The sequence below is a fragment of the Carcharodon carcharias genome, chromosome 25 (genome assembly GCF_017639515.1).
Source record: "Carcharodon carcharias isolate sCarCar2 chromosome 25, sCarCar2.pri, whole genome shotgun sequence".
NCBI lineage: Eukaryota > Metazoa > Chordata > Chondrichthyes > Lamniformes > Lamnidae > Carcharodon > Carcharodon carcharias.
In genome coordinates, this window is record NC_054491.1 from 25,990,308 (window position 1) to 26,013,355 (window position 23,048).

At 47.1% G+C, this 23,048-nt stretch overlaps 2 protein-coding genes across 7 annotated transcripts in view; one reads left to right on the forward strand and one right to left on the reverse strand.

Moving 5' to 3' along the window:
* Positions 1–3,051, reverse strand: part of hmbsb (hydroxymethylbilane synthase, b) — a 61,469-nt gene extending 58,418 nt beyond the window's left edge. Inside the window, exon 1 of one of the 2 annotated variants that reach the window (XM_041174156.1) lies at positions 2,901–3,051. In XM_041174156.1, coding sequence (XP_041030090.1) covers positions 2,901–2,915 — 15 coding nt within the window. In that variant the 5' untranslated portion in view covers positions 2,916–3,051. The remainder of the gene's footprint in view (positions 1–2,900) is intronic. The other variant, XM_041174158.1, reaches the window with a different exon arrangement.
* Positions 1–23,048, forward strand: part of LOC121269527 — a 75,165-nt gene that overhangs the window by 36,964 nt on the left and 15,153 nt on the right. For 3 of the 5 annotated variants that reach the window (XM_041174159.1, XM_041174161.1, XM_041174163.1), the window contains exons 2-7: positions 5,205–5,267; positions 7,569–7,665; positions 8,441–8,545; positions 9,323–9,437; positions 11,247–11,333; positions 11,922–12,059. In XM_041174159.1, coding sequence (XP_041030093.1) covers positions 5,205–5,267; positions 7,569–7,665; positions 8,441–8,545; positions 9,323–9,437; positions 11,247–11,333; positions 11,922–12,059 — 605 coding nt within the window. Of the gene's footprint in view, positions 1–5,204; positions 5,268–7,568; positions 7,666–8,440; positions 8,546–9,322; positions 9,438–11,246; positions 11,334–11,921; positions 12,060–20,670; positions 21,182–23,048 lie in introns of those variants that run through there. The other 2 variants (XM_041174164.1, XM_041174162.1) reach the window with 2 other exon arrangements.

A 23,048-nucleotide genomic window follows, 5' to 3' on the forward strand; every position in this document is an offset into this window, starting at 1 on the left:
GGGGGGGAGGGGGGAGGGAGAAAGGGGGGGAGGGGGGAGGGAGAAAGGGGGGGAGGGGGGAGGGGGGGAGGGGGGGAGGGGGGAGGGAGGAAGGGGGGTAGGGGGAGGGAGAAAGGGGGGTAGGGGGAGGGAGAAAGGGGGGGAGGGGGAGGGAGAAAGGGGGGGAGGGGGAGGGAGAAAGGGGGGGAGGGGGAGGGAGAAAGGGGGGGAGGGGGAGGGAGAGGGTTCGGGATCGGAGGGGGAGAGGGGTCGGGGGAGGAGAAGGGATGGGGGGGGGAGAGGGGATGGGGGGGGGGGGGAGAGGGGATGGGGGGGAGAGGGGATGGGGGGGGGGGGGAGAGGGGATGGGGGGGGGAGGGGATGGGGGGGGGAGGGGATGGGGGGGGGGAGAGGGGATGGGGGGGGGGAGAGGGGATGGGGGGGGGGAGAGGGGATGGGGGGGGGGAGAGGGGATGGGGGGGGGAGAGGGGATGGGGGGGGGGGGGAGAGGGGATGGGGGGGGGGAGGGGATGGGGGGGGGGAGAGGGGATGGGGGGGGGGAGAGGGGATGGGGGGGGGAGAGGGGATGGGGGGGGAGAGGGGATGGGGGGGGGGGAGAGGGGATGGGGGGGGCGGAGAGGGGATGGGGGGCGGAGAGGGGATGGGGGGCGGAGAGGGGATGGGGGGCGGAGAGAGGGGTCGGGATGGGGGGGGAGAGAGGGGTCGGGATGGGGGGGGAGAGAGGGGTAGGGACGGGGGGGGAGAGAGGGGTAGGGACGGGGGGGGAGAGAGGGGTAGGGACGGGGGGGGAGAGAGGGGTAGGGACGGGGGGGGAGAGAGGGGTAGGGATGGGGGGGGGAGAGAGGGGTAGGGATGGGGGGGGAGAGAGGGGTAGGGATGGGGGGGGAGAGAGGGGTAGGGATGGGGGGGGAGAGAGGGGTAGGGATGGGTGGGGGAGAGGGGTAGGGATGGGGGGGGAGTGGGGGGGGGGAGAGGGGTAGGGATGGGTGGGGGAGAGGGGTAGGGATGGGTGGGGGAGAGGGGTAGGGATGGGGGGGGAGAGGGGTAGGGATGGGTGGGGGAGAGGGGTAGGGATGGGGGGGGAGTGGGGGGGGGGAGAGGGGTAGGGATGGGGGGGAGAGAGGGGTAGGGATGGGGGGGAGAGAGGGGTAGGGATGGGGGGGGGAGAGAGGGGTAGGGATGGGGGGGGAGAGAGGGGTAGGGACGGGGGGGGAGAGAGGGGTAGGGACGGGGGGGGAGAGAGGGGTAGGGATGGGGGGGGAGAGAGGGGTAGGGATGGGGGGGGAGAGAGGGGTAGGGATGGGGGGGGGAGAGAGGGGTAGGGATGGGGGGGGAGATAGGGGTAGGGATGGGGGGGGAGAGAGGGGTAGGGATGGGTGGGGGAGAGGGGTAGGGATGGGGGGGGAGTGGGGGGGGGGAGAGGGGTAGGGATGGGTGGGGGAGAGGGGTAGGGATGGGGGGGGGAGAGGGGTAGGGATGGGTGGGGGAGAGGGGTAGGGATGGGGGGGGAGTGGGGGGGGGGAGAGGGGTAGGGATGGGGGGGAGAGAGGGGTAGGGATGGGGGGGGAGAGGGGTAGGGATGGGGGGGGGAGAGGGGTAGGGATGGGGGGGAGAGAGGGGTAGGGATGGGGGGGAGAGAGGGGTAGGGATGGGGGGGAGAGAGGGGTAGGGATGGGGGGGAGAGAGGGGTAGGGACGGGGGGGGAGTGGGGGGGGAGAGGGGTAGGGATGGGGTGGGAGAGGGGTAGGGATGGGGTGGGAGAGGGGTAGGGATGGGGTGGGAGAGGGGTAGGGATGGAGGGGGAGAGGGGTAGGGATGGGGGGGGAGTGGGGGGGGGAGAGGGGTAGTGATGGAGGGGGAGAGAGGGGTAGGGATGGGGGGGAAGAGAGGGGTAGGGATGGGGGGGGAGAGGGGTCGGGATGGGGGGGGAGAGAGGGGTAGGGATGGGGGGGGAGAGAGGGGTAGGGATGGGGGGGGAGAGAGGGGTAGGGATGGGGGGGAAGAGAGGGGTAGGGATGGGGGGGGAGAGGGGTCGGGATGGGGGGGGAGAGAGGGGTAGGGATGGGGGGGGAGAGAGGGGTAGGGACGGGGGGGGAGTGGGGGGGGAGAGGGGTAGGGATGGGGGGGGAGTGGGGGGGGGGGAGAGGGGTAGGGATGGCGGGGGAGAGAGGGGTAGGGATGGGGGGGGAGAGAGGGGTAGGGACGGGGGGGGAGTGGGGGGGGAGAGGGGTAGGGATGGGGGGGGAGAGAGGGGTAGGGATGGGGGGGGAGAGAGGGGTAGGGACGGGGGGGGAGTGGGGGGGGAGAGGGGTAGGGATGGGGGGGGAGTGGGGGGGGGGAGAGGGGTAGGGATGGGGGGGGAGAGAGGGGTAGGGACGGGGGGGGAGTGGGGGGGGAGAGGGGTAGGGATGGGGGGGGAGTGGGGGGGGGGAGAGGGGTAGGGATGGGGGGGGGAGAGAGGGGTAGGGATGGGGGGGGGAGAGGGGTAGGGATGGGGGGGGAGAGAGGGGTAGGGATGGGGGGGGGAGAGGGGTAGGGATGGGGGGGGGAGAGGGGTCGGGATGGGGGGGGAGTGGGGGGGGAGAGGGGTAGGGATGGGGGGGGAGAGGGGTAGGGATGGGGGGGGAGAGGGGTAGGGATGGGGGGGGAGAGGGGTAGGGATGGGGGGAGAGAGGGGTAGGGATGGGGGGGGGAGAGGGGTAGGGATGGGGGGGGAGAGGGGTCGGGATGGGGGGGGAGTGGGGGGGGAGAGGGGTAGGGATGGGGGGGGAGAGGGGTAGGGATGGGGGGGGGGGGGGGGGGGAGAGGGGTAGGGATGGGGGGGGGGGGGGGAGAGGGTCGAAGCTGAATGACGGTCCCGGGGATTTCAAAGTTTTGCCGCTTTCTGAGCCACTCCTCACCTGCGCTCCGGACATGGTCCCGGGGAGGTGGGGGGAGAAGCTGCCGCGCGGGAGCCGCTCCCGAGGGCGTAACTTGGAGATTTTTCCTTATCGGCCTCTGACGGGGGCCGCCATCTTCCCAGGGACCCCTGCGCCCGACCAGCCCGCGCAGGGGTGGGGTTTGGAGCTGTCACTCAAAACGCGCCTGCCCCGCCCCGCCCCGCCCCGCCCCGCCCCCGCCTCCGCTCCCGCTCCCGGAGGGTGAGGAGAAGGACGAGGCCGGGAGGTGAGTGGAAGCAAAATATTAACATCGAATGGAAAAGGGAATGAAGTACAAAAATAGGGAAAAAAAACAAAAACAGAAATACCTGGAAAATCTCAGCAGGTCTGGCAGCATCGGCGGAGAAGAATAAAGTTGACGTTTCGAGTCCTCGTGACTCTTCAACAGAACTGAGTAGAAATAGGAGAGGGGTGAAATCAGTGATAGGTGGAGATAACCAAAAGATGTCACAGACAGAAGAACAAAGAGGTGTTGAAGGTCCCACCCCCACTAGAGCTGTACCTTGGGTGTCCTGCCATCCATTCTTAATTAGCACATTCGTTTAGATAATATCACCACCTTCAACACCTCTTTGTTCTTCTGTCTGTGACATCTTTTGGTTATCTCCACCTATCACTGCTTGTTTGTCCCTAAAACCACCCCCCCCCCCCCGCCCTAAACCAGCTTATATTTCACCCCTCTCCTATTTTTACTTAGTTCTGTTGAAGAGTCACGAGGACTCGAAACGTCAACTTTGTTCTTCTCCGCCGATGCTGCCAGACCTGCTGAGTTTTTCCAGGTAATTCTGTTTTTGTTTTGGATTTCCAGCATTCGCAGTTTTTTGTTTTTATGTAAAAATAGGGAAGTCTTGCTTTAACTGTACAAGGCACTAGTTAGACCACGGCTAGAATACTGGACACAGTTTGGTTCCCTTATCTAAGGAAAGATTATACTGGCTTTAGAAACAGTCCAGAGAAGGTTCACTAGGTTGATCCTGGGGATGGAGGGATTTTCTTATGAGGAGAGGTTGGGTAGGTTGGGCCTGTACTTATTGGAGTTTAGAAGAATGAGAGGCGACCTTATTGAAACACATAAGATTCTTAGAGGGCTTGACAGGGAAGATACTGAGAGGCTGTTTCCCCTTTTGGGAGGATGTAGGACCAGAGGGCATAATCTCAGAGTAAGGGGTCGCCCATTAGAGATGAGGAGGAATTTCTTCTCTGAGGGTAGTTAATATGTGGAATTCTTTACCGCAGAGGGTTGTAGAGGCTGGGTTGTTAAGTATATTCAAGGCTGAGACAGACCTATTTTTAATCAGTAAGGGAATGGAGGGTTATGGGGAAAAGACAGGAAAGTTGAGGGTTATCAGATCAGCCATGATCTCAGTGGATGGCAGAGCAGACTCGATGGGCCGAATGGTCTACTTCTGCTCCTACACCTTATGGTGTTATGGGGGAGTCACCCGAGTGGGGGAGTGGGATAAGGAGCCCGAGGGAGGAGGGGGAAGAGGGGCCCGAGGGAGGAGGGGGAAGAGGGGCCCGAGGGAGGAGGGGGAAGAGGGGCCCGAGGGAGGAGGGGGAAGAGGGGCCCGAGGGAGGAGGGGGAAGAGGGGGATAGGGAAGTGGCTGGGGTTGGGGTGGGGTTAGCCCAAGGTGGGGAGGGGGATATTATCTGTTAAAGTTAAATACTTGCCATTTGATTAGATGCCTACATTATAGATCAATTCTTTAAATCATGATAGAAGCAAAATATTGGGGATGCTGGAAATCTGAAATAAAATCAGAAAATGCTGGAAAAAGTGTGTGCCCCAAGTGGAGGAAGGGTAGGGGTGTGGCCTGAGAGGGAAGGGGGAGGGGAGAGGCCTGAATGGGGCAACCATGAAAAAGGCTGCAGAGTGGATGAGGAGAGTTAGTGCACCAAATGACTTACTCCCAGCCACATCAAAGGAAAACAACACGACCAAAATCGTAGAACTCCAGACCGATAAGGGCACAGCTGCAGAGCAGCCTGGAGGTTGCTGGACATGTCTGGGTTCCATGATAAACACAGTGTGTATGTGGCCATGTAACAAAACTTAAAATGACCATGCGCTGAGAAAACTGGCCACCCCTAACTAAATTTGAAAGGAACCATTGCTTCTAACTAAATGTTGGGAATGCGTTCACCACACTACCTCAGTGCTTCAAGAGGAAGATTCACCATCAACTTCTAAAGATAACCAGGGCTGGGCAATAATCTCTGCTGTGTGTTGAACTTTTAGTTATTATGAGATTTGTTTCTACTAGGGTTTGAAGCTGACTCATGGCATCTTATAAAACTGAGAAAACCTGGAGTGATCTGCAGGAGAGGTATGGGAAATGCTATAATGAAACAAAATAACGTGGATGTTGGGAACATGAAATAAAAACTGAAAATGCTGGAAATACTCAGTAGGTCTGACAGCATCTGTGGAGAGAGAAACAGAGTTAATGTTAAGTCGAATATGACTTCTTCGGAACAGCTTTGCAGCTTTCCTTAAGATTGACTCAAAACATTAACCCTGTTTCTCTCTTCACAGATGCTGCCAGACCTACTGAGTATTTCCAGCATTTTCTGATTTTATTACAGAAAGAGTACAATGCCTGTAGCATGGAAAGTAATTCACATTAACCTCCAGGTGTTATTACAAATGGCATCAGTGTTCAATGTAGCATTGCTTCAGGGTTTCATTCATGTATGTATGGAACTGAGCTGTCTTGTGAGGACTCAGCCATCCTCTACTTCCCAACCACTATCAGATGACAGGGTAATACTCTCTACTGTCTTTTTCCTTCTAATCCATCTGGGGTAATTACAGCCTATTGCTGTGAAGCAGAAGCTTTAGCCCATATTACAACAGCATTGTAAATGATCTGGCTATCTTTGACCCTGACAGGATATGGGTTGCAGAATTCAGTATATCTCAGAAGTGAAATCCCTCATTTCCACAAGTGCAACTAATAAAAGAAAGGAAGGAAGGTATCTTTGGTCCTTAGAAGTCACCCATTCACAATATTATCTGTTAAAGTTAAATACTTGCCATTTGATTAGATGCCTACATTATAGATCAATTCTTTAAATCAGGATAGAAGCAAAATACTGGGAATGCTGGAAATCTGAAATAAAATCAGAAAATGCTGGAAAAATTCAGCAGGTCTGGCAGCATCTGTGGAAAGAGAAACTGAGTTAAAATTTCGAATTCGTATGCTGTGAAGAAGAATCATACAGACTCGAACCATTAACCCTGTTTCTCTCTCCACGGATACAGCCAGACCTGCTGAGTTTTTACAGCGTTTTCTGTTTTTATTTTTTTAAATCATGACATGGAAATTAGAGTCTACTTTTGGTGGTCACGTGTAGCTTTTAACCTGATACTGCCTCAGGGACACTGGCAGTTTTATCCTTTTGAACTAAACTTTTTGTCAATGTCGCTCTTCTTTCTTGCAACTTAACTTTGAGCCAACACAGACTCAACACCTGGTTATAGCAAGAGAAAAGTGAACATATCATATTAAGGGCAAGGACTACAAAAGCAAATCATCTGATAAAATATCTCGGTTCACCTGCTACTTGCTTTTTGTTGTGAGGAGAGAGGACTGGAAAGACTGGTCCTGAGCTCTCTTTGATATTCTGGTTCTAAGGCCTTCCCTGGACTCTTGCAGTCTGCAATTAATCTCTTGGTGGTTTTAGGAAGCAATGTTAGATTTGGAACATTTCAGACCTTCAAAATATTCTGTTCCTTTAAATCTTGAAACTGACCTTTTCTTCTCAAATTATTATTCATTGAAGATACTGTTTGTGGCAACTTGTTTGCTTCCTCCCATTGGAAAGAAAGATTTGTATTTCAATGGCACACACCACAACCTCAGGATGTCACAAAGCGCTTTGTGGCCAATCAGATATTTTTTTGAAGTTTTACTGTAATGTGGGAAACACAGCAGCCAATTAGTGTGTCGCAAGTCCTGTAAACATGAACTTGTTAATGACCAGATAAATTTTTTTTTCAATCACGGGATGTGGGCTTCGCTGGCTGGGCCAGCATTTATTTCCCATCCCTAGTTGCCCTTGAGAAGGTGGTAGTGAGCTGCCTCTTTGAGCCGCTGCAGCCCATGTGGTGTAGGTACACCCACAGTGCTGTTAGGGAGGGAGTTCCAGGATTTTAACCCAATGACAGTGAAGGAACGGCGATATATTTCCAAGTCAGGATGGTGAGTGACTTGGAGGGGAACTTCCAGGTGGTGGTGTTCCCATCTCTCTGCTGCCCTTGGTAATCTTTTATGGTGTTAGTTGAAGAATAAATATCAACTATGAAACCAGAGAGAACTCCCTGCTGTTTGAATAGTGCCATGGGATCTTTTATATCCATTTGAGAGGGTAGATAAGCCCTCAGTTTTACACCCCATCCGACAATCAGCACTGCATCAGTACTCCACTCGGAGTGTTGACCTAGATTTTGTGCTCAAGTCTTTGGAGTGGGACTCAAACCCACAACCTTCTGACTCAGGCAGGAGGACTACCAATTGGGTTTAGGTTCATTAGGCAGTGATCCTGTGGCAGTCTCTGAATGCACTGTGTGTTTCTCTGCAGTTTAAACCGTGTTTGACACCAGCTTGGCTTTGTTTCTCGGGCAGGGTGGGATAACCTTATGGCTGGAGATGCTCAACTACAGGTACATTCAACTAGCCAGCATAACAGACAGAAGATGCACTCCCCATCTTACCTGCCCAGGTAAGATTATTTCCAAAATTTCCTGTGGAACATGGGAATAAAGTAGGTTATTTAACAGCTTAGGTCTGATCCCTCACTCGATTAGATTACGGCTGATCTGTGTCTCAACCCTATTTACCTGCCTTTACTCCGTATTCTTTGATAGCCTTACCCAACAAAAATTTGTCAATCTCAGTCTTGAAGATTTCAGTTGAACCTCTCCTCACCTCTCCCCAGCATCCACAGCCTTTTGGGGGAGAGAGTTGCAGATTTCCACAATCCTTTGTGTAAAAACGTGCTTCCTGGTTTCACCTCTGAATGGTCACCTCTAATTTTAAATTTCTGGCCCCTTGTTCTGAACTTCTTCCAGCTGAGGAACCCTATTAAATCTTTTTACAGTTTTAAACAGCCCGAATAAAACACCTCTTAATCTTCAGGAATGCACGCCATGCTTATTCAATCATAATGCAAAAGACAGCTTGCTGTTTGGGACAGATGCTGATCATAATTTAAGGAAACCTAAAGGCTCAACACTCACAAAGAATGAAGAAAAATATGAGATCCAGAACTGCTTTCAGCTTTGCCATCCTCATGATGCTCTGAAACAGTGCAGTAAATATTGTCCTTCCACCCTGTCCATCTCACCATCCCTGTCCAATACCTCTCTGCTCATCCTGTCCCTCCGCCTCCCTGCACCCCCTCCCATTTTTCTTTGTATAATGTTGAATATTCTCTGTTGCCTTCCTGGAATTAGCTGGGTGATCATTTCCTCCTCTGCACTAATGTGCTCTCCTAGACTGTTGATTACACCTGATGGAGTTTCTAACAGACCCTCCACTGATCTGAGACGGGGTCCTCGGGTAGTGGTCCCTCCACTGTTCAATGAAAAGGCCAATGGCAGGTAAGGGGAATAAACATTTGGTTTAAATTAAAGAAAATACAGTGAATATATTATTAAAATAATACTGGATCATGATAATATTTTACATGAAAGAAGCTTTACTATCTGCACCGCCTTTTTAAAAGGTTTTGGTCTAAGGATTGGAGAAGGGAAATATCCTGAAGTCAAGTGTGTCACATCATCTGGTACATTGTTTTTGTACAAATGAATTTCTAAGTTGTTCAGTGTAAGTTGTCCAGCGTGTATTGTCCAACGTGTATTGTCCAGAGTGTGCTGTCCAGTGTAAGTTGTCCAGCGTGTGTTGTCCAGTGTGTGTTGTTCAGTGTGTGCCCAGGGAGGGCTAAAGGTGAAGTTTCATTCTTACTGAAAAACACTTTCCATGAGCTCTCTGAACACTCGGCATTTCTGACAAAAGGTCATTGACTGTCTTTTAATATTCTGGGTTTTCTTTCATTTCCCCGTGCCTAACAACGACAACATAACTGTCTCTCTTACCAGAATAACATTCATAAAGGTTAGTGTGACATATAATGAATAACATTGAAGTGTCACAGTTGTTGTTATGTATGAAATGTGACAGCCATTTTCCAATCCCACAAACAGCAATGAGATGAACGACCAGTTAATCTGAATTTTGGTTGCGTTGGGTAAGGAAGGAATATTAAGATTTTTGTCACAGTTTATATTAGTGAAGAATTATTCTTATGGTTGTGTTATGGTGCTGCTGTTCAGTGCAGTCCCAGTGATTTGTTTTCCATGAATCTGCTCTTTGCCCAGAAAAGAGACTCCAAGAAAGTCAGTGAACTGCAGCTTTCAGCAACCAGTCAATCAGCTAAAATGTTCCAACATCCAGGATGGTCCCATGATTCCCTCCTCCAATCTCCAGTTGCAGGTAAGACTTTGCTAGGGGAGGGTGTTTGAGGTTTTTGTATATGTGTTTGATGAAAAGCTTTTGTTCATTGTTATTTTCTCAGAGAGATGGTTCTTCTTTTCAGTGTTCTCCTTTTCTTTGCCAAAGAATTTTGTTTTTAACTGGGGTGCAGTTCCACAGCGTGGACTGTTCTTCAGTGCCTCATCAAAATAGCTATTCTCCTCTGCAAGTGGCACTGAGTACATGCCAATCAAGCTTGAATGGCCACAGAGTTGAGTGTGATCAGTTTTTCTCCTGGCACTCGCACTTCCCAAATGGACTCACTGGATAGTGATCGGGAGCAGGAATGCTTTTAGGTTTTTCCATCCCCTTGCTCGTGGGCACTATAGGCAATCAGTACTCATCAAGATGCATTTGCACATTGAATTAATGTCAACCCTACATTTTTGATGATCAACAACCTCAGATTGGATTTTGGAGTAGGAGGTATTAGGAGAGATCATGGTCAGCACAATTCTTGTTCAAATGCTTAAGAATTAAAGAGAAAACTTATATTTCTATGGTGCCTTTCACAATATCAGAATGTCCTAAAGTGCTTTACAGCCAATGAAGTCTGGAAAGTGTAGCCACTGTTGTGATGTAGGAACCACAGCAGCCAATCTACTCACAACAAGCTCTCATTTTTCCAGCATTTTCTGTTTTTATCCCATTGACATCAATTGCAAAATCTGCTTTTGTGGTGTTGAAGGAGGGATGTATCCAGCACAGAGGGAGAACTCCCCACTTCTTCTTTGAATATTGCATTGGGGCCTTCCATATCCTCCTGACAAGGCCTTAATTTAATATCACATCTGAAAGATGACACTTCTGATAGTGCATTACTTCCTCAGAACTGCACTCTCTAGGGTGAGATTTGAACCCGCGACCTTCTGACTGAGTAGTGAGAGTGCCACCACATAGCCACAGCTGATATCTGTTGTATTTTGTCTAATACTTAACCAGTTACTTCCCATAAAGATTAGCACTTGCAATAAAATAGTGCAGAAAGAAATTTAGCACGAGTGCATTAAGTATTTGTGCAAGAACAGTACTGACTGTAATTTGTAGCCCATTAAAGGTAATGCAACTAATTAACTGCACATCGCACTTTTACTGATTCTACGCTCTCAGTAGGATCCATGGTCAAATGAAATAGGAGCAGGAGTAGACCATACAGCCTATGAAGCCTGGTTCTGCCATTCAATGTGATCTTGGCTGATCAAGGGCTTGAACTGCATTTTCCTGCCTGCTTCCCACACCAAAAGTCTAGCTCATGAGAATTGGCATTACAGTGTTGTAGCTCTGCCTTTGAGTTTGAATTCACCTAATCAGGCTGAGGTGCTGCAGTGATAAACCTCAGCTTAGTATCATTCCTGAAAAACCTTTCAGATTTCCAGCACAGCTCCGGAGATTCATTTGTTTTGGGAAACTATCCCCAACGATCACACAAAATTTATTCCTGGGCATGGGATTTGAGCAGGAAGATGCAATCCCCAAACAATCTTGAATTTTAAAGGAGATTGGCTTGGTTTGGCCTGTTCTGGATCAGAAGCTTAGAATTCAAACTCCAGAGAAGTAACGAGGAAAGCGATGTAAAAGATCCCATGGCATTGCCTGAAGAACAAGAACGTCTCCTAGTGTCCCAGCCAACACTGCTCCCTCAACAAGCAACACAAAAACCAGATTCACTTGCTGCTCATGAGATCTAACAGCTGTTAGTTGGCTTCACTATTTCTAATTAATATGGAAGAATAAGACTATTTGAACTTGTCTGGTTGTACTTGTTTTTAGAACAGTCCCTCAGTTAGACAAGAAGAACATGAAGGCAACAAGAAGAGATCATCAAGAACTTGGAGCCACAGCCCAGGGCTTCAGCGGGTAAGAGAGTAAAGGATCGTTATCCTTGGCCAATGCTGAGTTAGCTGATCTCAGGAGGAGAGGGTCCTGCTTCTAGCTTCATTGCCCTAGAAGACGGGTGGGGAGAAAAGAATCAGGTGGACTCCAATACGCACCACCCCCCCCTCTGCCCCATCCAAAAAATGTAGCTCTTCAGAGAGCAACTGAGAGTCAGAGAGTTGTTATATGGGCTCCCTGACACATTTGAGTGCCACCATGTCCTGTGGTAAAGCAGCTCCCCAGACATATGGGTGGCATTGGAAACTCCCTGCATCGCAGATGTGCAAAATACATCTTCAGGAACGTGTCTTTTTACTTCCCAGGGTTTCCACTTGGCTGGTAGAGAGACATTTTGCCCAAGGCTACCAGTGTCTCTGTTGATCTGTTTTCTGGGGTAGGGTGTCATGGGGAAGGAGTTGCTCCCAGATGTCCGCTCCTTCCCCACAATGAAGCATCAAACTGGGGAAGTTTCTCTGCCACAGCACAGACGGTGTCACATTGGATAATCCTCAGCTCAGCACTGACATGTTTTCCAGCTGTGTGATTTGACCCCATCTGGTCTGCTTATAGGAACTTGCAGCATGCAGTTTCTTCAGGGAAAACAAGTCGTTTGCCTGGAATTTTCTGGATTCTTTCATTTTGGAGGTGCTTCGAGATGAATTGGTGCCTGATATTTTGATGGAAGTGCTGTCAGGTTACTACACCAAGGTAAAGGCAAAATACTGCGGATGCTGGAAATCTGAAACAAAACCAAAAATGCTGGAAAAGCTCAGCAGGTCTGACAGCATCTGTAGAGAGAAAGACAGAGTTAATGTTTTGACTCCGTATGACTCTTCTTCAGAGCTAAGGAGTAGAAATGTGGTGAAATATATACTGTTTAAAGTGGGGGGTGGGATGGGTGGAGCTGGATAGAAGGCCAGTGATAGGTGGAGGCAAAGGAGAGATTGCGAAAGATGTCATAGACAAAATGTCAAAGGGTTGTTAATAATGGGGGTTCTGTCTAAAGGAGGTGCTAATGATGACATTAAGAGTGAAAAGCAGAATGTGATAATGGCAGGACCAGGGTAAGTACTCTGGAAAGTGACAGATGGTCCTAGTGGGAGTGGGATGGGGGAAGGGGACGGTGGTGGGAAAAAAGATCGAAAAGGCTAAAAGCTGGGGATAAGCAATGAATAAAATGGAAATCAATTTTAAAAATAATAATAACGAAAATAAGTGGGGAAAGAAAAACAGAAATAAATTAAAAATGAATAAGAAAAGGGGGGTGGGGATCAAAAAGGGGTGAGGATAGAGGTAAGAGTTCACAATCTGAAGTTGTTGAACTCAATAAAAGCAAAAAACTGCAGATGCTGGAAATCCAAAACAAAGATAAAAATATCTGGAAAAACTCAGCAGGTCTGGCAGCTTCTGCGGAGAGGAACACCATTAACGTTTCGAGTCCGTATGACTCTTCAACAGAACTAAGTAAAAATAGAAGAGAGGTGAAATATAAGCTGGTTTAAGGGGGAGGCGGGTGGGGGGGTGGGGTGTGTGGGTGGGACAACTAGAGCTGCATAGAGGGCCAGTGATAGGTGGAGATAACCAAAAGATGTCATAGACAAAAAGACAAAGAGGTGTTGAAGGTGGTGATATTATCTAAGGAATGTGCTAATTAAGGGTAGAAAGCACTTTACAGCCTTGAGTTCAACAATTTTAGATCATGAACTCTCTCTTCTATCCCCACCCCCTTTCCGATTCCCCCCTTTTCTTTTTTTCCAATAATTTATATAGATTTTTCTTTTTCCACCTATTTCCATTATTTTTAAATGTATTTCCATCCATTTTTTTATCTCTACCTTTAACCTTTTTCGATTCCTTCACCCCACCCCCACCAGGGCTATCTGTAACTTGCTTGTCCTGCTTTCTACCCTTAATTAGCACATTCCTTAGATAATATCACCACCTTCAACACCTCTTTGTCCTTTTGTCTATGACATCTTTTGTTATCTCCACCTATCACTGGCCTTCTATCCAGTTCTACTTGTCCCACTCCCCCTTCAGCCAGCTTATATTTCACCTCTCTCTATTTTTACTTAGTTCTGTTGAAGAGTCATACGGACTCGAAACGCTAACTGTGTTCCTCTCCGCAGATGCTGCCAGACCTGCTGAGTTTTTCCAGGTATTCTTATTTTTGGTGAACTCAATATTCAGTCTGGAAGGCTGTAAAGTGCCTAGTCGGAAGATGAGGTGCTGTTCCTCCTGTTTGCATTGAGCTTCACTGGAACATTGCAGCAGGCCAAGGATGGACATGTGGGCATGAGAGCAGGGTGGAATGTTGAAATGGCAAGCGACAGGGAGGTCTGGGTCATGCTTGCGGACAGACCGAAGTTTGCGTTTGGTCTCTCCAATGTAGAGAGACCACATTGGGAGCAGCAAATGCAATAGACTAAATTGAAGGAAGAGCAAGTGAAATGCTGCTTTACTTGAAAGGAGTGTTTCAGCCCTTGGATTGTGAGGAGGTGGGGGGGGGAAGTAAAGGGGCAGGTGTTGCATTGGATTGCATGGGAAGGTGCCATGGTAGGGGGATTGAGGTGTAGGCGTTGATAAGAACATAAGAACTAGGAGCAGGAGTGGGCAATTCAGCCCCTCAAGCCTGCCCTGCCATTCAATACGATCATGGCTGATCTCATTTCGGCCTCAACTCCAATTTCCCACCCTATCCCCATAACCTTTCAACCCATTACTAATTAAAAATCTGTCTATCTCCTCAATAAATTTATTCAGCGTCCCGGCATCCACTGCACTCTGAGGTAGTGAATTCCACAGATTCATGACCCTTTGAGAAAAGTAATTCCTCTTCATCTCTGATTTAAATCTACCACCCCTTAGCCTAAAACTATGGCCTCTCATTCTAGAATGCCCCAGAAGGGGAAACATCCGCTCCATGTCTACTTTGTCTCTCCCCTTTAGCATCTAATATACCTCAAGTTATCTCCTCTCATCCTTCTAAACTCTAGCGAGTATAGGCCTAAACTGCCCAATCTCTCCTCATAAGACAAGCCCTGCATCTCTGGAATCAATCTAGTGAACCTCCTCTGAACCGCCTCCAGTGCAACCACGTCCTTCCTCAAGTAAAGGGACCAAAACTGTGCACAGTACTCCAGGTGTGGTCTCACCAATGCCTTGTACAGTTGTAACAACACTTCCCTATTTTTATACTCTATTCCTTTAGCAATAATTGCCAAAATTCCATTTGCCTTCCTTATTACCTGCTGTACCTGCATACTAGCTTTCAGCGATTCATACAAGAGGACACCCAGATCCCTCTGCACTGAAGCATTCTGAAGTTTCTCTCCATTTAAATAATAAGTCGCCTTTTTATTCCTCCCACAAAAATGGATAACTTCACACTTATCCACATTAAACTCCATCTGCCAAATTTTGGCCCATTCACCTAACCTGTCCATATCCATTTGTAAATTTCTTATTCCTTCATTGCAACTTACTTTCCCACCTATTTTGGTGTCATCTGCAAATTTAGCTATAGTACCTTCTATCCTTGAATTCAAGTCATTAATATAGATTGTAAATAGTTGGGGCCCAAGGACCGAACCCTGTGGCACTCCACTAGTTACAGCTTGCCATCCAGAAAAAGGCCCATTTATCCCGATTCTCTGCTTTCTGTTGGTTAACCAAACCTCTGTCCAAGCTAATATATTACTCATAACGCCGTGTGATCTTATCTTGTGTATTAATCTTTTGTGTGGCACCTTATCAAAGGCCTTCTGGAAGTCCAGATATTCTACATCTACAGGATCCCCATTATCCACTTTGCTTGTCACATCTTTAAAGAACTCTAGCAAATTAGTCAAACACAATTTATTCTTCATAAAACCATGCTGACTCTGATGGATTGCATTTTGATTTTCCAAATGCCCCATTACTACTTCCTTAATAATGGATTCCAACAATTTCCCAATGACAGACATTAGACTAACTGGTCTATAGTTTCCTACTTTCTGCCTCCCCTCCCTTTTTGAATAAAAGCGTTATATTAGCATTTTTCTAATCCACTGGAACCTTTCCAGAATCCAGGGAATTTTGGAATATTATAGCCAATGCATTTACTATCTCCTCTGCCACTTCCTTTAAGACCCTGGGATGTAGGCCATCAGGTTCCGGGTTCTTGTCACCCTTTAATCCCAATAGTTTGCTCAATACTTTTTCTGGAGGAGTGGACCAGAGTGTCCTGGAGGGAACGGTCCCTATGGAATGCCAACAAGGTGGGGTGAAGGGAAGATGTGTTTCATGGTGGCATCATGCAGGAGTTGGCAGAGGATAATCCTTTGAATGCGGAGGCTGGTGAGGTGAAAAGTGAGGACAAGGGGGACCCTATCATGGTTCTGCGAGGGAGAGGAAGGTGTGAGGGCAGAGGCACGGGAGATGGGTCGGACACAGTGCTAAGGGCCCTGTCAACCGCCGTGGGTGGGGAACCTCGGTTAAGGAAGAAGTAGGGCATGTCAAACACTGTTTTGGAAACTGGCATCATCAGAACAGAGGCGACGAAGGGAAAGGAACTGAGAGAATGGGATGGAGTCTTTATAGGAAGCAGGGTGTGAGGAGCTGTAGTCGAGGTAGCTGTGGGAGTTGGTGGGCTTGTAATGAATATTGGTAGACAGTCTTTCACCAGAAATTGAGACAGAGAGATCAAAGAAGGGAAGGGAAATGTCGGGGATGGACCACGTGAAAGTGATGGAGGGGTGGAAATTGGAAGCAAAATTGATAAATTTTTCCAGGTCCAGACGAGAGACATCTTTTGCAATCTCTCCTTTGCCTCCACCTATCGCTGACTTTCTATCCAGCTTCACCTGTTCCACCCCCCTTATACAGAATATATTTCACCACATTTCTACTCCCCTTAGCTCTGAAAAAGAGTCACATGGACTCAAAATGTTAAATCTGTCTTTCTCTCCACAGATGCTGTCAGACCTGCTGAATTTTTCCAGCATTTTTTTTTTGTACCACACTAAAGTACTGTGCCCAATTCTACTGTTAAAAATGCTGCACAATCCAGGTAAAAGGATGATTGTCATTAAATAATTTGTATAAGTTCCATAGAATTTTACAGCACAGTAACCGGCCATTTTCTCAACTGGTCCATTCTGGTGTTTATGTTCCACTTGAGCCTCCTCCCAATCCTATCTACACATCCTTCTATTCCATTCTCCCTTGTATGTTTATCTAGCTTCCCCTGTGCTATTCACCTCAACCACTCCCTGTGGCAGAGTTCTACATTCTCACCACTTTCAGGGTAGAGAGGTTTCTCGTAATTCCCTATTTGATTTATTTGTGACTATCGTATATTTATGGCCTCCTCATTTTAGTCTCCCACAAATGGAAATACCTTCCTTCTGTTTACCCTATCAAACCCCTTCATAGTTTTAAAGATCCTATCAGGTCCCTCTTCAACCTTTTCTGGAGAAAAGATCCTTTGCCTTTTCAGAATTTCCTGATAGTTATAACCTCTCAGTCTGTTAATATCCTTTGTAATTCTCTTTTATCTGGTGCCTCTATATCACTTTTTGCACACAGTACTTCATGTGCAGTCTAACCAAGGTATATGGAGACCAGAACTGTACACGGTGCTCAAGTACAGTCTAACAGTTAGACTATTGGACTTATTCTTTGGTCATCACCTAGTGGGAAGGATATAGAAAAACAGATTTGAAAGGAAATTAGAGATGTATAAAAACTGTAGAGTCATTTTAATGGGAGACTTCAATTATCCTAATATTGACTGGGATAGTAATCGTGTAAATGGCAGTTCAGGGGAAGAATTTCTGATTTGTGTTCAGGAGACTTTTCTAGATCAGTATGTCCAGCCCAACAAGCATGGAGACATTGCTGGATCTATTCCTGGGAATGAGGTGGATCAAGTATCAGTAGGGGCACATTTAGGGAACAGTGATCATAGTATGATCAGGTTTAGGTTAACTATAGAAAAGGACAGACAGCAATCCAGAGTAAAAATAATTAACTGAGGGAGGGTCAATTTCAGTGGGTGAGAACTGATCTGGCCAAGGTAAATTGGAATCAATGAATGTCAGGCAAAACTGGAATAATGGGCTGCTTTTAAATGAGTAAATAATCAAATAGCTCTAGTATAGTTAAGGTACATTCCCATGAGAGGGAAAGGTAGGGCAAACAAAATTAAAGTCTCCTGGATATAAAAGACACGGAGAGTAAGATAAAACATAAAAAGGGGGTGTTTGACAGATATCAGGTTATAATACAAGTAGAACTAGGCTGAATATAGAAAGTTCAAAAGGGAAAATGAGAAGCAAAGAGAGAGCATGAGAAGAAACTGGCAGATAAACAAAAGGTAATTCAGAAGGGTAGGAAGAGGAGAGGTGGAGCTGATTAGGGATCAAAAAGGGGTCTATGCATGGTGGCAATGTACATGGCTAAGTTATTAGCCATGAATACTTTGCATCTACCTTGACCAGGGAAAAAGATACTGCAAAGCCACAGTGGGAGAGGAAGTCGTTGAGACACTGGATGGGCTAAATTTGTTAGGAGGAGGTATTAGAAAGTCTGGCTGTAAGTTGCTATGTCACCACGACCAGATGGGACGCATGCAAGGGCGCTGAGGGAGGTAAGGGTGAAAATTACACAGGCACTGGCCACAATCTTCCAGTCCTCTTTAGATGCAGGGTTGGTGCTAGAGGGCTGGAGACTGCAAATATTACACCCTTGTTCAAAAAAGAGTGTAAGAATAAGCCCAGCAACTAGAGACCTTGGTTTTACTTCGGTAGTAGGGAATCCTTTAGAAATGATATTGTGTTTCAAAATTAACAGTCACGTGGAAAATTGTGAATTAATTATGGTTGGCACGGATTTGTTAAAAGGAAAATGTTATTAATTTGCTTGCATTTTATGATGGAATAACGAGGTTGATGTGATGTATGTGGCCTTCCAAAAGATATTTAACAAAGTACCACAAAACAGGCTTCTCATCAAAGTGAACAAAAACAGAATTACCTGGAAAAACTCAGCAGGTCTGGCAGCTGTTGCTGTTCCCATCGCATTGAGATCCACACTCAGTGCCATGCGCCGCCATATGAACACACTCGACCTCTCCCTCCAGCAGCACCGCCGCACCCTTTTTCAAAGCTGCGCATGTCCCCAGTTTCATTTTATTCTTCATCTCATCCGACGTCTCAATATGAAACTTTTTCTCTTTCTCTCAAGTGCTAAGGAACGCAAGTTCCAACAACTCATCGACACCAACACCCATCTAGGACCCTCCACCCCTGCCTGTCCCTCCGTCCCCACCCCATCTTCCAATCCCAGCCCCGGCCGTGTATTCACTATACCCCCTGACCTTCCCCTCTCCAACGCTGAATGTTCAGTGCTCAGCAAAGGACTTAGTTTCATACCCTTACGCCCTCATCTCAATGAATTTCGGGCTCAGCACGATGCTGAACTTTTCTTCCGCCGTCTTCGTCTCCCGGCTCACTTCTTTGGGCAGGAGTCCTCTCCCCGTTCAACCGATTCTTTTTCCCACCTCCAATATTCTCCCTCCATCTGGACCCCTCCCTCTGGATTCTTACCTTCTCTTGATCTTTTCATTGAGAACTGTCGGCGTGACATTAGTTGTCTCAATTTCTCTGCTCCTCTCACCCATTCTAATCTGTCTCTCTCTGAACTTACTGCACTCCGTTCTCTCAGGTCCAACCCCAGCTTTGTCATCAAAGTGATTGTTTTTCAGATTGGAGGAGGGTACACAGTGGGATCGGTATTCGGCTGATTTTCTTGATCAATATTAATGATCTAGACTTGGGTGTGCAGGGCACAATTCCAACATTTGCAGATGGCACAAAACATGGAAGTATTTTGCACTGTGTTCAGGATAAAGATAGACTTCAAGAGGACATAAGACAAGTTGGTGGAATGGGCGGATAAGTGGCAGATGAGATTTAATCAGAGAATTGTAAAGCGATACATTTTGGTAGGAAGAATGAGGAGAGACATAATGAAATATAGGATAACATTCTAAAATGGCTGCAGGAACAAATGATGCGAGGATGCATGTGCACAGATTGCTGATGGTGACAGGGCAGGCTGAGAAAGTAGGTAATTAGGCTAATAGGATCCTGGGTTTTATAACTAGAAGCAGAGTACAAAACCAGGGAATAACAAAAGCTGGAAGTCTCAAATAAAAACAGAAAATGCTGGAAATATTCAGCAGGCCTGGCGGCACCTGTAGAGAGAGAAAAAGAGTTAATATTTTCAGTCGTGTTGTGGCACAGCTGATGGTAACTGCTGAGCTGCTCAAATCCCAGAGGGAAACTTGAAATATCTGCCACAACTTGTTTTGCAATTTGTATAAAATTGAGATGTGTGCCTTGATTTCAGTAGTAATAAGACCACCAAGTTTTATAGGTTTTTACAAAACTAGATTAAACATTTCTTTCTAAGAGAAATGACTTTAGTCTACAAATTACCACGATAATAACTTCTAAATCCCCTAATTAATCTGACTCCCAGTTACACTTCTGTTAAGGCAACAGCAAGACACACATTTTAAAAGACTCAGGCAAAGAAACATGATAACCTGGCAATTCAGTTCAAAGTGAGTTTCCATCACTTCAGTTTGTTGTAGACAGCAGCTTGAGGCGTAGATGCTGAAGGACTTTCACACTTGTTAGATTCCAAAATGCCTACCCTTGCACACAGCCTTCGCTCCTTTATACATGTTTTCCCCTTTGAATGCAAATTCCCATTGTTTAACTATTGGCTGGATTTTCCCCACCTGCCCGCTGCCGGGATCTTCCAGTCCCACCACAAGTCAATGGACTCCTGGCTGGGGCGCTGCCTCACCTGCGGCAGGTCCCACCTGTGTCGGGGCCGGAAAATCCCGGCCTCTGTCTTTGGAATTGACCTTTCTGTTAATAAAAAATCTCTCATAGTACTAGGTTTTGCCAGTAATCTTTGGAAAAAAATAAACACACTCTTTCTGAATTTCACCTGGCTATGTGACACATTTCACTCCCTTTTTTGAAAACAATCTAGCCTGGTTTAATTAAAAATTCAAATATTCCCTTGACACCTATGTTTACCTACTTAACATTTCAAACCCAGCTCATCTTCGAAAACATCAAAACCTTCAGACCAGTTGCCTTTAATCCAATTAAATCTCATACAGACACATATACCACTATTTTACAATAAATTCCAATAACATTATGAGAATTATTATATCTTCTTGACAGTCAAATATGACACCAGTTCTGAAGAGTCATACTTGAAACGTTTAATTCTGTTTCTCTCTCCACAGACGCTGCCAGACCTGCTGAAGGTTTCCAGCATTTTTGGTTTCTACAAAAGTAGGGAAGTTAGGGGAAATTCACTGGTTTGGTCTCCACTGGAGTATTGCATTCTGGGCACCACGCTTCAGGAAGGATGTGAAGGCATTAGGAGAAGATGCAGAAAAGATTTACAAGAATTATTTCAGGGATAACAGACTTCAGTTAAGTGGATAGATTGGAGAAGCTGGGGCTGTTCTCCTTAGAGAAGGGAAGGTTGAGAGGAGATTTGATGGATGTATTCAAAATCATTAAGGGTCTGGACTAAATAGATGGAGAGAAACATTCCCATAGGCAGAAGGACCAAGAATGAGAGGACCTCAATTTGAGGTGAATGGCAAAAGGTGACGTGAGGGGAAATGTTTTTAGGCAGCGAGTAGTTAGGTTCTGGAAAGCACTGCCTGCGAGTGTGAATCAATTGGACTTTCAAAAGGGAATTGCATCATTACCCAAATAGAAAAAAATAGCAGCTCTGCGGAGAAAGGACAAGGGAGGGAGACTAGCTGAGGGCAGGGGAGGGAGACTAGCTGCAAAACGCAGCAACATGTGGTCCTGGGTCACACAGGCCTGGAAAACCTTGGGTTTGGATGCTAGTGACTGCTGTATGCTGAACCTCAGCCAGTGTGATAACACCACACTTGGCCTGAAGAAACAGAAACTAGGAGCAGGAGTAGCCTGTTCGGCCCTTCAAACCTAGGCCGTCATTCAATATGATCATGGCTGATCCTCTATCTCAACGTCATATCCCCGCTTTCTCTCCATACCCCTTTGTGCCCCTAATATCCAAAAAATGATCAATTTCTTTCTTGAATTTACTCAGTGACCTGGCTTCCATAGCCTTCTGTGGTAGAGGATTCCACAGGTTGACCACCCTCTGAGTGAGGAAATCTTTCCTCATCCCAGTCCTAAGTGGCCTACCCCATAGTCTGAGACTGTGGCCCCTGATTCTAGACTCCCCAACCAGGGGAAACATCCTCCCTGCATCCAGTCTTTCTAGCCCTGTTAGAATTTATATGTTTCAATCAGATCCCTTCTCATTCTTCTAAACGCTAGTGAATACAGGCCCTGTTGAACCAATCTCTCCTCATAAAACAGCCCTTACGTTTCCGGTATCAGTCGAGTGAACCTTCACTGCATTCCCTCCATGGCAAGTATATCCTTTCTTAGGTAGGGAGACCAAAATTGCAAGCAATACTCCAGGTGTGGTCTCTGCAAGGCCCTGTATAACTGCAGTAAGACATCCCTACTTTTGAACTCAAATCCTCTTGCAATGAAGGCCAACATACCATTTGCCTTCCCAATTACTTGCTACACCTGCCTGTTTACTTTCATTCACTGGTGTACAAGGACACCTAGATCCCTTTGTACATCCACGTTTCCCAATATATCACCATTTAAATAATACCCTGCCTTTCTGTTTTTCACACCAAAACGTATAACTTCACATTTATCCACTTTATACTGTATCAACCATGTGTCTGCCCATACATACCACTTATCTAAATCGCCCTGAAGCCTCCTTGCATCCTCCTCACAACCTCGCCTAGTTTTGTGTCATCAGCAAACTTGGAAATATTGCATTTGGGTCCATCTAAGTCTATTATATAAATCGTGAATAGCTGGGGCCCAAGCACTGATCCTGCGGTATACATTTATAGTTACCGCCTGCCATCCGGAAAAAGACCCATTTATTCCCACACTCTGCGGTCTGTCAACCAATTCTCAATCCATGCCAGTATATTACCTCCAATCCCATGTGCTTTAATTTTGCCTACTAGCCTCTTATTTGGGACCTTATCAAAAGCCTTCTTGAAATCCAAACACACCACATTCACTGGTTCTCCCTTAACTATTCTACTAGTTACATCCTCAAAAAAACTCTAGTAGATAGTTAAGCATGATTTCTCTTTCATAAACCCATGCTGACTTCGTCTAATCCCGTTAATGCTTTCCAAGTGTTCTATTACCACGTCTTTTATAATAGACTCTAGCATTTTCCCCACTACTGATGTTAGGCTAACTGGTCTGTAATTCTCTGTGTTTTCTCTCCCTCCTTTTTTTAAATAGTAGTGTTACATTTGCCACCCTCCAATCTGTAAAAACTGCTCCAGAGTCTATAGAATTTTGGAAGATGACCACCAATGCATTCAGTATTTCCAGGGCCAATTCATTTAATACTCTGAGATGTAGATTATCAGGCCCTGGGGATTTTTCAGCCTTTAACCCCATTAATTTCTCTAGCACCATTTTTTTTTTTTACTACTATTGATTTTCTTCAATTCCTCCCTCTCACTGGACCCTTGGTTCCCTAACATTTCTGGGAAATTATTTGTGTCCTCTTTTGTGAATG